The 16,908-nt window shown below is 40.2% G+C and overlaps 1 protein-coding gene across 1 annotated transcript in view; it reads right to left on the bottom strand.

Moving 5' to 3' along the window:
• LOC310800525 (C-signal-like) overlaps nt 1-16,361 on the bottom strand; it is a 33,075-nt gene extending 16,714 nt beyond the window's left edge. The window contains exons 1-2 of the mRNA XM_083663136.1: nt 16,167-16,361; nt 3,406-3,460 (exon numbers count right to left, since the gene is read on the bottom strand). Of these exons, the coding sequence (XP_083519262.1) occupies nt 3,406-3,460; nt 16,167-16,313 (202 nt within the window). The 5' untranslated portion in view covers nt 16,314-16,361. The remainder of the gene's footprint in view (nt 1-3,405; nt 3,461-16,166) is intronic.
• Between the last annotated feature and the right edge of the window lie 547 nt (nt 16,362-16,908).

The raw sequence follows: 16,908 nt of genomic DNA on the forward strand, positions 1-16,908 counted from the left end.
CAGAAACCAGCTAAATTGATTGCAATAGATGCATGCCATACATGAGAAAATGTTGCAATCTGCTGAAAAATATTAAAAACCATAATTTTGAAGCCTTATGTCCAAAATATCTGGAGAAAGTCATAAAAAAAATGCTTTTTTGTAAAAAGTGTCTTGGAGCTCAAAAATAGCACTTTTTTGCACTTTATAGTGGTTTTCAATGGGGAATCTATCTATTCATTTCTGGATATAACAAAAATGCAGTAAACATTTTTGATTCCCGGGGCCAAAAATGAGCTGAGGCACTGAAGTGTGAAAATCCTTGATATATGCCCCAATCCCCCACCCAATTTCAAAATTCATCGCCATTTGACCATTTATATCACATTTATAACAATGCGAACACAGAAAATTACACTGCACTAGCCCAAAATGTACCAACACTGTACAAGGGTTAAAAGTTGGGCGCGCCGGGCCGGGACGCAGCCTCAAAGTTGACATGCTGCAGGAAACAGGCGTTCAGGACGAATGATAGAGGCACCATTCTCCCTATTGGAAGTCAGTAGCTGGGTTTCCATCCAAAGGTATCGCAACTTTTAACCGAATGTCTAGAAAGTCGCAAAAGAAAATGCGGTATTATGCACGTTTCCATCATGATAGTAGGAGCACAGTCTGAATACTATAACGTTAGTCATTTTTCATAAGGGGACGCACAACAGGCAGACAGACTGCAGATATAGAGAGCCAAAGTGAAACGTCACTTCCTGCTTTCTCCCTGTACCAGTGCTGCAAAAAATATGAATGGCGGTGAACGGAGAATAAAGTTACTTTTTTGATCCCGTTTGAATTGTGCCACTGGGTGCCAATGCTAATTTTGTCAATTTAAAACATAACTTTGCATGTCAAGAAAGTCGCACTTTGTTGTCAAACTGAAACGTAGGGGTTAGTTTCGTAAAAAAACTACATAGCTTGTGGAAGCTCGTGGCATGTCGCCGGTCTTCAGCTTTGCCGGTAGAGAAAGTGACGTCACTTAGGCGACAGTGTATGTAGTCTTTCTGATTTATAACTAATAGTGCAACAGTGAACTACTTCATTTTAATCTGTGTGAGCTGAACTTTGAGATAGCTTTTGTGAAGTGTGAGCTTGCACAACACTGACGGGTGTGGGGTGTTTACCTATAGTTGACTTTGCTGTAACTGTATCACAGTGTAACATATTGCAGTGTGTAAAAAAATGTTAAAAAATCAGATTATTAACAGATATAAAACCCAAGATTGATATTTATATTATATTACATTATTATATTTAAACATATTACATTCATAGATATATAGAAACTTAGTTTGTGTATTTGACACTCTGTAAGTACAATTCTTGTGTATATAGAATACCTGTATTTTGCTTAGTACTCATTATTATTGTTATTATCATTACTATCAATATTATCAATATTATATATCAAGAAAAATAAATAAATAAATAAAATAATAATAATAATAATAATAATAAAAAAAAAAAAAAAAAAAAAAAATTAATGTAAAAAGGGTAGGCGCTATAAGCGTTTGCTTCAGCCTACTCCTTTTCGGTCTTTTCAGGCTTGTATACACCCAACCAGCAATCACTGTTTGTTCTCTTATTTTGTTTTCTTGCTTTTCTTTAATCACAACTGTATTGAGCTGTACTTGTGAAATTGACCGAAATAAACTAAACTAAACTAAACTAAACTAACAGGTGTGGGGTGTTTACCTAGTTAACTTTGCTGTACCTGTATCACAATGTAACATATTGCAGTGTGTAACAGGTGTGTGGTGTTTACCTAGTTAACTTTGCTGTACCTGTATCACAATGTAACATATTGCAGTGTGTAACAGGTGTGTGGTGTTTACCTAGTTAACTTTGCTGTAACTGTATCACAATGTAACATATTGCAGTGTGTAACAGGTGTGTGGTGTTTACCTAGTTAACTTTGCTGTAACTGTATCACAATGTAACATATTGCAGTGTGTAACAGGTGTGTGGTATTTACCTAGTTAACTTTGCTGTAACTGTATCACAATGTAACATATTACAGTGTGTAACAGGTGTGTGGTGTTTACCTAGTTAACTTTGCTGTAACTGTATCACAATGTAACATATTGCAGTGTGTAACAGGTGTGTGGTATTTACCTAGTTAACTTTGATGTAACTGTATCACAGTGTAACATATTGCAGTGTGTAACAGGTGTGTAGTGTTTACCTAGTTAACTTTGCTGTAACTGTATCACAATGTAACATATTGCAGTGTGTAACAGGTGTGTGGTATTTACCTAGTTAACTTTGCTGTAACTGTATCACAATGTAACATATTGCAGTGTGTAACAGGTGTGTGGTGTTTACCTAGTTAACTTTGATGTAACTGTATCACAATGTAACATATTGCAGTGTGTAACAGGTGTGTGGTGTTTACCTAGTTAACTTTGCTGTAACTGTATCACAATGTAACATATTGCAGTGTGTAACAGGTGTGTGGTGTTTACCTAGTTAACTTTGATGTAACTGTATCACAGTGTAACATATTGCAGTGTGTAACAGGTGTGTAGTGTTTACCTAGTTAACTTTGCTGTAACTGTATCACAATGTAACATATTGCAGTGTGTAACAGGTGTGTAGTGTTTACCTAGTTAACTTTGCTGTAACTGTATCACAATGTAACATATTGCAGTGTGTAACAGGTGTGTGGTGTTTACCTAGTTAACTTTGATGTAACTGTATCACAGTGTAACATATTGCAGTGTGTAACAGGTGTGTAGTGTTTACCTAGTTAACTTTGCTGTAACTGTATCACAATGTAACATATTGCAGTGTGTAACAGGTGTGTAGTGTTTACCTAGTTAACTTTGCTGTAACTGTATCACAATGTAACATATTGCAGTGTGTAACAGGTGTGTGGTGTTTATCTAGTTAACTTTGCTGTAACTGTATCACAATGTAACATATTGCAGTGTGTAACAGGTGTGTGGTGTTTACCTAGTTAACTTTGATGTAACTGTATCACAATGTAACATATTGCAGTGTGTAACAGGTGTGTGGTATTTACCTAGTTAACTTTGATGTAACTGTATCACAATGTAACATATTGCAGTGTGTAACAGGTGTGTGGTGTTTACCTAGTTAACTTTGATGTAACTGTATCACAATGTAACATATTGCAGTGTGTAACAGGTGTGTGGTGTTTATCTAGTTAACTTTGCTGTAACTGTATCACAATGTAACATATTGCAGTGTGTAACAGGTGTGTGGTGTTTACCTAGTTAACTTTGATGTAACTGTATCACAATGTAACATATTGCAGTGTGTAACAGGTGTGTGGTATTTACCTAGTTAACTTTGATGTAACTGTATCACAATGTAACATATTGCAGTGTGTAACAGGTGTCTGGTGTTTACCTAGTTGGACCACAGTGATGTGTAAAGGATGCTGACTGGCCAGCTCTCTCAGGGCCTGATGGGAATGACAGAGAAGGAGGGAGGAAGCCAGAACGAAAGGAAGAGAGAAGAGAAGAAAAGAGGAAGAGGAAGAGACATGATTAGCACAATGGATATGAAATAAGATGAAGATTTAGGCGGCAGTCCGTCATAAAATGGACAGAATTATAAGCGGATCAATTTCTGTCCGTCGGGTTGTTTTTGTCCATTGGGCTACGTCGGAACGCCTCCTCGATTCTGATTGGCTAAACGGACGGTGACAAATCCGTCCATCCAGGAAAAGTTCCACCCTGCTTGAACTTCTGTCCATCAAAACATGTGGAGATCTGCTGGAGACGTACGCATCCTAAACGCTGCACGGACAACTGACAGCTGTCTTTGACATGAACAGAGAGATGAGCACAGACATACAGACACCAGCCTTCAGTGTGATCCAGCGAATTATCAACCTTACATTGAATTGAACTTTCCTAAGCCCCACCCCTTTTTGCTCTGTGCTCCAATAAGAGTTGTAGCAGCCTATGGAGCCAGCCTAGAGTGCGTGTTGTCACAAGGCTGCGCATTTTAAATCCACACATTAACTGTGAAGTTCACACAACTTTTACGCTACATATGAAAGCCTTCAGCTACTTCTGCTCTCACTCACATTGTTGTATAAGTGATATTGGGGCAGTGGTGGCCCAACGGTTAGAGAAGCGAGCTTGTGACCGGAAGGTCGTCGGTTCAACCCCCCGGGACCGGCAGGATAAATCTGGGTGGGGGAAAGTGAAAATGCAGCGCTTGCCCCTCCCTCATTACCACCACTGACGTGCTCTTGAGCAAGGCCCTTCACCCCAACTGCTCCAGTGGAGCTGATCAGTGGCCAACAGATCAGACTGTGGTTGTACTGGTCAGCTTCCAGGTATGAATGTGTGTGTGAATGTGAACAGGGCAAAAAAAACACTACAATGTCTAGTCTTTGAGATACATGTATTAACGTTTGTTTGACTGTCAGCTGGGGACTTGGGATCTGTCAATTAGAGATTGATCTATCTATCTATCTATCTATCTATCTATCTATCTATCTATCTATCTATATATCTACGCATAACATTTACTAGAAGCTGTTGTAACACTGAATAACCATTTGGGATTGCATCAAAAACCACAGCATAGCAGTGACGGCAAACCAATATTCTGCAAGAAATGTACTCTTCATGAGTACATTTATCAACAGCACACAGGAAGTGATGTAAGAAGCCCAGACTGCGGTCGGTGACAATGTGCAGACAGGACGTCAGCGCCGTTACTGTATGTCATCGGTAACGGTGTGTTTTATTTATTTTATTTATTTTAGGTTTTACTAACCTTTTATACTATTAATTTTTTTTTGGTATTATTAACTGTGTGTTTTAATCATTTTTGGTTTTACTAACTTTCTGTACTTTTAATCTTTGTTGTATTATTAATTTTTCTTTCGCTTTCATGATTACACCAACCTGCCATGGGACTACAGGTGGAAACTAGCCCTTGGGCTACAACCTGACATATTTACTGTACGGCTGTACTGTTCATCAATGTGTAAAGTCCCATTCTTTAAATAAATGAATCTGAATCTGAATCTGAATCGGGGTGATCACGTGGTTTCCTCCCATCACACTTTTATTGTTGAAATACACTGTAGACCCAGGAAACTCAACACTCCCACTCATGACATCCACCCTCCACACTAAATACAGCTAAAGGCCCTTCAACTACCCTGGTCCTGCTGCACTTGCACTTCAACTTATTTCACAGCCAGTGGAATCGGCCCCTACAGGACATTTGAAAGAATGCAGGTTTAAGTTACTTCCGCATACGGATGCTTCTCAAATGGAGCTAGGAGCTAGCCCACTGGATAGGCCATGCACATTTTTGACAATTGCGCCGCCCCCTTTTTGGCATGTTCGCAAAGTTTCGTGATGATTGGATAGTTGGTCTTGAAGTTATGGCCAATATTACATATTTTGGTTGATGGTGGCCATGTTTTTCGACCGATCTTGCAAATTTATAGTATAGATGTGTATTGCAGTCCCCCAAGGCTGTACACAACATTTGATGTTGACAACATAAGATGTCATATTACAGTGAATTAATAAGAGTCCTACACTAGTCACATGGTTGATTTCAAGTGAAGTGAATGTGTGTCTTTGTTTTCCTCCTTTGCTGTTGTTGTTGTTGTTGTTGTTGTTACTGCTCAACTGCGCAGGCATGTGCTGCACTACCTGTATAATGAGGAGTTAACACACATGTTGCATTATGGGAACAGTAGTCCCAATCACTACACTACGGTCCTGTATGCATGACACAATAATACAAATTCACTTATTCATTAATTAATTAATTCATTCATTCATTCTTCTGACTGTTACATGTTATAACACCATAGGCCCAGTTGACATTACATTACATTACATTACATTACATTACATTACGTCATTTGGCAGACGCTTTTATCCAAAGCGACTTACAATAACACATTTTTGTCAGCAATAGAGAAATCAACTATGCAACACAATCTATGACAACTACAACTTCTGAAGGAACAGTGGTACAAGTTTAGTTCAGGTTAGTAGAAGAGTCGCGAACGGGATGAGCGACTTTTGAGCCCCCGTAGTGGAGGAGGTGCGAGGCGTCCTGCACTGGTGGAGGAGCGGAGGGAACAGTGAGAGGTTTGGAGTTCACTTTCACCAATGTTGGCGTTTTTTTTTGGCATTTGTAGTGCCCCCTACTGTTGTGCAAATGAGCAAAACAATCCATCATGGTGGACTTTTATGGTCCAAGAGGCTTTTTTTGTAGCGCACGTTGAGCTGGAATTGTCTGTCAAATTTCAAGTCAATCTGACTCAAGGCTTGGACATGGTCGAGCGAGGCACCGAGAGGCGGAGCTCCACAGAGCGCTGTGGACCGAAGCTTTCATGGTTCAAGCGGCAGTCAAGTGAGCATCATGTTACATTGTACAGTGATGAAAGGCCAGTATGTGCAGTACTGAGTGCATCATGTTACATTGTACAGTGATGAAAGGCCAGTATGTGCAGTACTGAGTGCATCATGTTACATTGTACAGTGATGAAAGGACATTATGTGCAGTACTGAGTGCATCATGTTACATTGTACACTGATGAAAGGACATTATGTGCAGTACTGAGTGCATCATGTTACATTGTACAGTGATGAAAGGCCAGTATGTGCAGTACTGAGTGCATCATGTTACATTGTACAGTGATGAAAGGACATTATGTGCAGTACTGAGTGCATCATGTTACATTGTACAGTGATGAAAGGCCAGTATGTGCAGTACTGAGTGCATCATGTTACATTGTACACTGATGAAAGGACATTATGTGCAGTACTGAGTGCATCATGTTACATTGTACAGTGATGAAAGGCCAGTATGTGCAGTACTGAGTGCATCATGTTACATTGTACAGTGATGAAAGGACATTATGTGCAGTACTGAGTGCATCATGTTACATTGTACAGTGATGAAAGGACATTATGTGCAGTACTGAGTGCATCATGTTACATTGTACAGTGATGAAAGGCCAGTATGTGCAGTACTGAGTGCATCATGTTACATTGTACAGTGATGAAAGGACATTATGTGCAGTACTGAGTGCATCATGTTACATTGTACAGTGATGAAAGGCCAGTATGTGCAGTACTGAGTGCATCATGTTACATTGTACAGTGATGAAAGGCCAGTATGTGCAGTACTGAGTGCATCATGTTACATTGTACAGTGATGAAAGGCCAGTATGTGCAGTACTGAGTGCATCATGTTACATTGTACAGTGATGAAAGGACATTATGTGCAGTACTGAGTGCATCATGTTACATTGTACAGTGATGAAAGGACATTATGTGCAGTACTGAGTGCATCATGTTACATTGTACAGTGATGAAAGGACATTATGTGCAGTACTGAGTGCATCATGTTACATTGTACAGTGATGAAAGGACATTATGTGCAGTACTGAGTGCATCATGTTACATTGTACAGTGATGAAAGGACATTATGTGCAGTACTGAGTGCATCATGTTACATTGTACAGTGATGAAAGGCCAGTATGTGCAGTACTGAGTGCATCATGTTACATTGTACAGTGATGAAAGGACATTATGTGCAGTACTGAGTGCATCATGTTACATTGTACAGTGATGAAAGGCCAGTATGTGCAGTACTGAGTGCATCATGTTACATTGTACAGTGATGAAAGGACATTATGTGCAGTACTGAGTGAGCATTATGTTACATTGTACAGTGATGAAAGGACATTATGTGCAGTACTGAGTGCATCATGTTACATTGTACAGTGATGAAAGGACATTATGTGCAGTACTGAGTGCATCATGTTACATTGTACAGTGATGAAAGGCCAGTATGTGCAGTACTGAGTGCATCATGTTACATTGTACAGTGATGAAAGGCCAGTATGTGCAGTACTGAGTGCATCATGTTACATTGTACAGTGATGAAAGGACATTATGTGCAGTACTGAGTGCATCATGTTACATTGTACACTGATGAAAGGACATTATGTGCAGTACTGAGTGCATCATGTTACATTGTACAGTGATGAAAGGACATTATGTGCAGTACTGAGTGCATCATGTTACATTGTACAGTGATGAAAGGACATTATGTGCAGTACTGAGTGCATCATGTTACATTGTACAGTGATGAAAGGACATTATGTGCAGTACTGAGTGCATCATGTTACATTGTACAGTGATGAAAGGACATTATGTGCAGTACTGAGTGCATCATGTTACATTGTACAGTGATGAAAGGACATTATGTGCAGTACTGAGTGCATCATGTTACATTGTACAGTGATGAAAGGACATTATGTGCAGTACTGAGTGCATCATGTTACATTGTACAGTGATGAAAGGACATTATGTGCAGTACTGAGTGCATCATGTTACATTGTACACTGATGAAAGGACATTATGTGCAGTACTGAGTGCATCATGTTACATTGTACAGTGATGAAAGGCCATTATGTGCAGTACTGAGTGCATCATGTTACATTGTACAGTGATGAAAGGACATTATGTGCAGTACTGAGTGCATCATGTTACATTGTACAGTGATGAAAGGACATTATGTGCAGTACTGAGTGCATCATGTTACATTGTACAGTGATGATGAAAGGACATTATGTGCAGTACTGAGTGCATCATGTTACATTGTACAGTGATGATGAAAGGACATTATGTGCAGTACTGAGTGCATCATGTTACATTGTACAGTGATGAAAGGACATTATGTGCAGTACTGAGTGCATCATGTTACATTGTACAGTGATGAAAGGACATTATGTGCAGTACTGAGTGCATTATGTTACATTGTACAGTGATGAAAGGACATTATGTGCAGTACTGAGTGCATCATGTTACATTGTACAGTGATGAAAGGCCAGTATGTGCAGTACTGAGTGCATTATGTTACATTGTACACTGATGAAAGGACATTATGTGCAGTACTGAGTGCATTATGTTACATTGTACAGTGATGATGAAAGGACATTATGTGCAGTACTGAGTGCATCATGTTACATTGTACAGTGATGAAAGGACATTATGTGCAGTACTGAGTGCATCATGTTACATTGTACAGTGATGATGAAAGGACATTATGTGCAGTACTGAGTGCATCATGTTACATTGTACAGTGATGATGAAAGGACATTATGTGCAGTACTGAGTGCCGTTTCACTCTCAGACGACTGTACATCAGCACATGAATCACCAAACTTGTTTTTCCTGAATGTACTTTGTGCTGACCTCTCTCTCAATCACAATCAGAATCAGCTTTATTGGCCAAGTATGGACACGTAAAAGGAAATTGGCTCCGGTTCGCTTAACTCTCAGTGTCCTCTCACACAAAAGACTTAACTCTCAGTGTCCTCTCACACAAAAGACTTAACTCTCAGTGTACTCTCACACAAAAGACTTAACTCTCAGTGTACTCTCACACAAGAGACTTAACTCTCAGTGTCCTCTCACACAAAATACTTAACTCTCAGTGTCCTCTCACACAAAAGACTTAACTCTCAGTGTCCTCTCACACAAAAGACTTAACTCTCAGTGTACTCTCACACAAAAGACTTAACTCTCAGTGTACTCTCACACAAGAGACTTAACTCTCAGTGTCCTCTCACACAAAATACTTAACTCTCAGTGTCCTCTCACACAAAAGACTTAACTCTCAGTGTACTCTCACACAAAAGACTTAACTCTCAGTGTCCTCTCACACAAGAGACTTAACTCTCAGTGTCCTCTCACACAAAAGACTTAACTCTCAGTGTCCTCTCACACAAGAGACTTAACTCTCAGTGTACTCTCACACAAAAGACTTAACTCTCTGTGTCCTCTCACACAAAAGACTTAACTCTCAGTGTCCTCTCACACAAAAGACTTAACTCTCAGTGTACTCTCACACAAAAGACTTAACTCTCAGTGTCCTCTCACACAAAATACTTAACTCTCAGTGTCCTCTCACACAAAAGACTTAACTCTCAGTGTCCTCTCACACAAAAGACTTAACTCTTAGTGTACTCTCACACAAAATACTTAACTCTCAGTGTCCTCTCACACAAAAGACTTAACTCTCAGTGTCCTCTCACACAAAAGACTTAACTCTCAGTGTACTCTCACACAAGAGACTTAACTCTCAGTGTACTCACACACAAAAGACTTAACTCAGTGTACTCTCACACAAAAGACTTAACTCTCAGTGTCCTCTCACACAAACGACTTAACTCTCAGTGTACTCTCACACAAGAGACTTAACTCTCAGTGTACTGTCAACACAAAAGACTTAACTCTCAGTGTACTCTCACACAAGAGACTTAACTCTCAGTGTACTCTCACACAAAAGACTTAACTCTCAGTGTACTCTCACACAAAAGACTTAACTCTCAGTGTCCTCTCACACAAGAGACTTAACTCTCAGTGTCCTCTCACACAAGAGACTTAACTCTCAGTGTCCTCTCACACAAAAGACTTAACTCTCAGTGTCCTCTCACACAAGAGACTTAACTCTCAGTGTACTCTCACACAAAAGACTTAACTCTCAGTGTACTCTCACACAAAAGACTTAACTCTCAGTGTACTCTCACACAAGAGACTTAACTCTCAGTGTACTCTCACACAAAAGACTTAACTCTCTGTGTCCTCTCACACAAAAGACTTAACTCTCAGTGTACTGTCACACAAAAGACTTAACTCTCAGTGTACTCTCACACAAAAGACTTAACTCTCAGTGTACTGTCACACAAAAGACTTAACTCTCAGTGTACTCTCACACAAGAGACTTAACTCTCAGTGTCCTCTCACACAAAATACTTAACTCTCAGTGTCCTCTCACACAAAATACTTAACTCTCAGTGTACTCTCACACAAGAGACTTAACTCTCAGTGTACTCTCACACAAAATACTTAACTCTCAGTGTACTCTCACACAAAAGACTTAACTCTCAGTGTACTCTCACACAAAAGACTTAACTCTCAGTGTACTCTCACACAAAATACTTAACTCTCAGTGTCCTCTCACACAAGAGACTTAACTCTCAGTGTACTCTCACACAAAAGACTTAACTCTCAGTGTACTCTCACACAAAAGACTTAACTCTCAGTGTACTCTCACACAAGAGACTTAACTCTCAGTGTACTCTCACACAAAAGACTTAACTCTCAGTGTCCTCTCACACAAGAGACTTAACTCTCAGTGTCCTCTCACACAAAATACTTAACTCTCAGTGTACTCTCACACAAAAGACTTAACTCTCAGTGTACTCTCACACAAGAGACTTAACTCTCAGTGTACTCTCACACAAAAGACTTAACTCTCAGTGTACTCTCACACAAAAGACTTAACTCTCAGTGTACTCTCACACAAAAGACTTAACTCTCAGTGTCCTCTCACACAAGAGACTTAACTCTCAGTGTCCTCTCACACAAAAGACTTAACTCTCAGTGTACTCTCACACAAGAGACTTAACTCTCAGTGTACTCTCACACAAGAGACTTAACTCTCAGTGTACTCTCACACAAGAGACTTAACTCTCAGTGTCCTCTCACACAAGAGACTTAACTCTCAGTGTACTCTCACACAAGAGACTTAACTCTCAGTGTCCTCTCACACAAGAGACTTAACTCTCAGTGTCCTCTCACACAAAATACTTAACTCTCAGTGTACTCTCACACAAAATACTTAACTCTCAGTGTACTCTCACACAAGAGACTTAACTCTCAGTGTCCTCTCACACAAGAGACTTAACTCTCAGTGTCCTCTCACACAAAAGACTTAACTCTCAGTGTCCTCTCACACAAAAGACTTAACTCTCAGTGTACTCTCACACAAAAGACTTAACTCTCAGTGTCCTCTCACACAAAAGACTTAACTCTCAGTGTACTCTCACACAAAAGACTTAACTCTCAGTGTACTCTCACACAAGAGACTTAACTCTCAGTGTACTCTCACACAAGAGACTTAACTCTCAGTGTACTCTCACACAAAAGACTTAACTCTCAGTGTACTCTCACACAAAAGACTTAACTCTCAGTGTACTCTCACACAAGAGACTTAACTCTCAGTGTCCTCTCACACAAAAGACTTAACTCTCAGTGTCCTCTCACACAAAATACTTAACTCTCAGTGTACTCTCACACAAAAGACTTAACTCTCAGTGTCCTCTCACACAAAATACTTAACTCTCAGTGTACTCTCACACACTTAACTCTCAGTGTACTCTCACACAAAAGACTTAACTCTCAGTGTACTCTAAAGACTTAACTCTCAGTGTCCTCTCACACAAGAGACTTAACTCTCAGTGTCCTCTCACACAAAAGACTTAACTCTCAGTGTCCTCTCACACAAAAGACTTAACTCTCAGTGTACTCTCACACAAAAGACTTAACTCTCAGTGTCCTCTCACACAAAAGACTTAACTCTCAGTGTACTCTCACACAAAAGACTTAACTCTCAGTGTACTCTCACACAAGAGACTTAACTCTCAGTGTACTCTCACACAAGAGACTTAACTCTCAGTGTACTCTCACACAAAAGACTTAACTCTCAGTGTACTCTCACACAAAAGACTTAACTCTCAGTGTACTCTCACACAAGAGACTTAACTCTCAGTGTCCTCTCACACAAAAGACTTAACTCTCAGTGTCCTCTCACACAAAATACTTAACTCTCAGTGTACTCTCACACAAAAGACTTAACTCTCAGTGTCCTCTCACACAAAATACTTAACTCTCAGTGTACTCTCACACACTTAACTCTCAGTGTACTCTCACACAAAAGACTTAACTCTCAGTGTACTCTAAAGACTTAACTCTCAGTGTACTCTCACACAAAATACTTAACTCTCAGTGTACTCTCACACAAAAGACTTAACTCTCAGTGTACTCTCACACAAAATATTTAACTCTCAGTGTACTCTCACACAAAATACTTAACTCTCAGTGTACTCTCACACAAGAGACTTAACTCTCAGTGTCCTCTCACACAAAATACTTAACTCTCAGTGTACTCACACGCAAAAGAAAAAAGACAAGTAAAAGTATGCTCAGGCTAAAACAAACAAGAATCACAAAGGATAAATAACTACTATATACAATGCAATAATCATAATGTATGAAAGAGCATCTATTTTCAAAGTGTGTGTATGAAAGGAATATATGTACAGTATATTTAAGCAATATATCACGAGAGCAAGTGTGTTGTGGTGAATATATCCCACGAGGCCGCAGGCCTCGTGGGATAACAACTGATCAGGGGGATATATTCCACAACACACGCTGCTCGAGTGCTATATTGCTTTTATAAAAGGGTTCCAAGTATAATAATATAATAATAATAACACTATAAGTCCGACTGGCATGGTATTCTGAGAGTCAGTTGAAACACTACTGTAAGGCGGGACCTCTAGCAAGAAGATAGACCTGCGGGTGATTTGATTGGATCGTTCTGGAGACTGAAGTTGACATTGGCCAATCCTGGCGCTTGGCTGAGAGCTTTCTGGAAACCCAGGCAGCTCGAGCGCAGCGTTGCATTCTCAGGGCTTGCCCGACACCAACTAACGTTACGGGGTTAAATGCGGGGTTAAGTGTGGAGTTAACAGCCTTTCTTTTGCAAAGAAGACATTAGCCCGCATCTATTCTTGTACAAAACATCATTTTCTGCGAAGTATTAGTAAAGTTATAAGCGAAGATCGATTCACAAGGATCTGACAGCTGTCTCCGCCATTCTTTTTTTCTACGTTGTCATTTGAGGTAAGCCTTATTATTACTTTCTTAGTAAGAGAGTTGCCATGGCAACCAATAACCCATGGCCATGGGTTATTGAACTCGGTTACTGGAATTATACAATGGCTGTGAACCAATCAGATTGCTTGATTTGAGAGAGCCATTTTATAAATGGATATATACAGTTATAGGCAGTTATTAATATAGGCCATTATTAATACAGTTATTTACATGTATAAATAAGCTACATGTATAAACCATCAGGTCAGGTATTACACAGTTATTTACGTGTATAAATACCGTAAGGTACATGTATAAACAATCATGTCAGGTGTTGCACCGTTATTTACGTGTGCAGGGAATGAGAATGAGCTGCAGATTATGTTAAATGTTGTTAATCTTTGGAGTGAGATTATTAGTTAATAGAGAAAAAAAAACCTAAACTGACAAAGATTAGACCACGGACCCCCATTTGATAGGATTTTGTCCCATGGTCCCCCATACGATAATAAGATTGATGCTTTTAGATGTTTTATTATAGAAAGTGTATAAAACCCATGACCAAAATAGTCATTGTGTTATGTATGAATGGAATTATAGCGAAAATAAAGTACCCCCCTTTTGGCTGGGGACCCCCTGGAACCCCCTCAAGGACCCCTGGGGGTCCCCGGACCCCCATTTGAGAACCACTGGCTTATCCATCGGTATAGGCATCCACCCTAACCTTAAAAAGAAACAAAATCATACTAGCAAACAAAATGTTTGTGCTTGACTGTTAGATGAGGTCTTACTCTCTGTGCTCATTGGCTGTAGATGAGGTCTTACTCTCTGTGCTCATTGGCTGTTAGATGAGGTCTTACTCTCTGTGCTCATTGGCTGTTAGATGAGGTCTTACTCTCTGTGCTCATTGGCTGTAGATGAGGTATTACTCTCTGTGCTCATTGGCTGTTAGATGAGGTCTTACTCTCTGTGCTCATTGGCTGTTAGATGAGGTCTTACTCTCTGTGCTCATTGGCTGTTAGATGAGGTCTTACTCTCTGTGCTCATTGGCTGTTAGATGAGGTCTTACTCTCTGTGCTCATTGGCTGTTAGATGAGGTCTTACTCTCTGTGCTCATTGGCTGTAGATGAGGTCTTACTCTCTGTGCTCATTGGCTGTTAGATGAGGTCTTACTCTCTGTGCTCATTGGCTGTAGATGAGGTCTTACTCTCTGTGCTCATTGGCTGTAGATGAGGTCTTACTCTCTGTGCCCATTGGCTGTAGATGAGGTCTTACTCTCTGTGCTCATTGGCTGTAGATGAGGTCTTACTCTCTGTGCTTAAGCTGTCAAACCAGTTCATGTGTGTGTGGAGTGGCGAGGAGTAGCCTAGTACTGTCACTGTGAGAAATGACAGCTCTTAAAGCAACACTCGCTGATTTTCAACCAGCTTTCTATCACTACAGAATCAGTATATCCGAAAACTGTAAACAGTTTTGCAGACATTCATTTAGTTTGACAGTCATTGAGGCCATTTACACCTGGCATTAACATGCGTTTTTGGTGATCAGAGTGTAATCCGATTGTATTTTATCACTTGAAAGTACAAGTGTAAACACCCCCGAAAAGCATTGAAGAAGGATTGCAATCTGATCAGCCAAACCACCTCCGAAGGTGGCCAGGGACGCATTATGACAACATTTAACACAAGTTAACGCAATGCATAGGCTACATATGGAAATACAGAGTTGATTTGAGTGAAGTTGTCGTGCAGTGATGGATTTGTGCATGAATGACATCACTGGTCCACAACTAAATGAATGCCTGCACAACTGTTTACAGCAGAGGTTTTCAAAGTGGGAGGTGGGCTTCTCCGGTGGGGGGGGGGGGGGGCTCCAAACAGTTTCAGGGGAGGCTCAGTGGAAGTGAACAGATATTACATTAGTTATTATTACATTAGTTATCAAATGTGATCAAATCACATAGAATAGACTAAATTTGGGTGATTTGGTTAAAGAGATACAGATTCAGAGATAGAGTCGTTTTGGAGAATTTTAATGTTTATTAAATTCCCTCTTTCCCAGAGGCAGAAACAAAATGATACATGCCTTCATACAGACCTTTTGGATTTGGTGTAGTCTGAAGTCAAACAGCAATATCAGGCTATCTTGGCTCAATTGTTGGATATTCTATGGGATCAAATAACATAATGATGCTCCCATAGGCATCCAAGAACTTAGTGAAACTAAAGGGAGGCACCTTTTTCCAAGCTTTGTCCGAGGGGAGGCCCATAGTCTCAGACTTTGAAAAGCCCTAGTTTACATGTGTTCACATTATACTGCTGATTTTTGGAATGATAACAACGCCGGTTGTAAATCGGCGACGTGTCCCTTTAAGTATCTCAGCGTAGCCCCCTCCCTCTCACCTTAGCCCCCGCTCAGCGTAGCCCCCCTCCCTCTCACCTTAGCCCCGGCTCCATCGGGCTGGCGGCAGCAGGCGTAGATGTGGTCCTGACCTCCTGCCTTCTCCACCAGCTGCTTCACCAGCTCCAGACCGAGGCCTCTGTTGCTCCCCGTCACCACAATGTTACCTCCCAGTCTGGCTGACATACTGACACACTGCTGCAGCTCTCTCTCTCTCTCTCTGAAGCGCACGGGGCGAGTCAGGGCTGTTGCAATGACACCTCGTCCTTCCTGCCTGCCTATAGATATATGCTCGACAGATGTTTGCACAGGAAGGAGTGACTAAAGCCAGAAGCCAAAGCCAGTGTTTAGCTTGCCTCCATCTACTCTGACACCTGTCCCAACTAGTGTTGGCAGTCAAGTAACGGGTTACTGTAATTGTATTACTCTCCCCAGTAACTAGTAGTGTAAGGTATTACAATTTCCAAAAATTAAGTTATATTACAGTTCATCCAACCAATCCATCCATGTTTACTTATGTTCACTACCACCAGGGTGTCAAGTGGATGAGGTCTTACTTGTGTTTACTTATGTTTACTTTACACTTTTGCATTTGCACCATGTAAAACACTATGTAAAACACTACATGTAAACATGTAAAACACTATGTGTAAAACACTATGTAAAACACTGCATGTAAACATGTAAAACACTATGTGTAAAACACTATGTGTAAAACACTATGTAAAACACTGCATGTAAACATGTAAAACACTACATGTAAACATGTAAAACACTATGT

This window comes from Poromitra crassiceps, assembly GCF_964638095.1.
Source record: "Poromitra crassiceps genome assembly, chromosome: 30".
NCBI lineage: Eukaryota > Metazoa > Chordata > Actinopteri > Beryciformes > Melamphaidae > Poromitra > Poromitra crassiceps.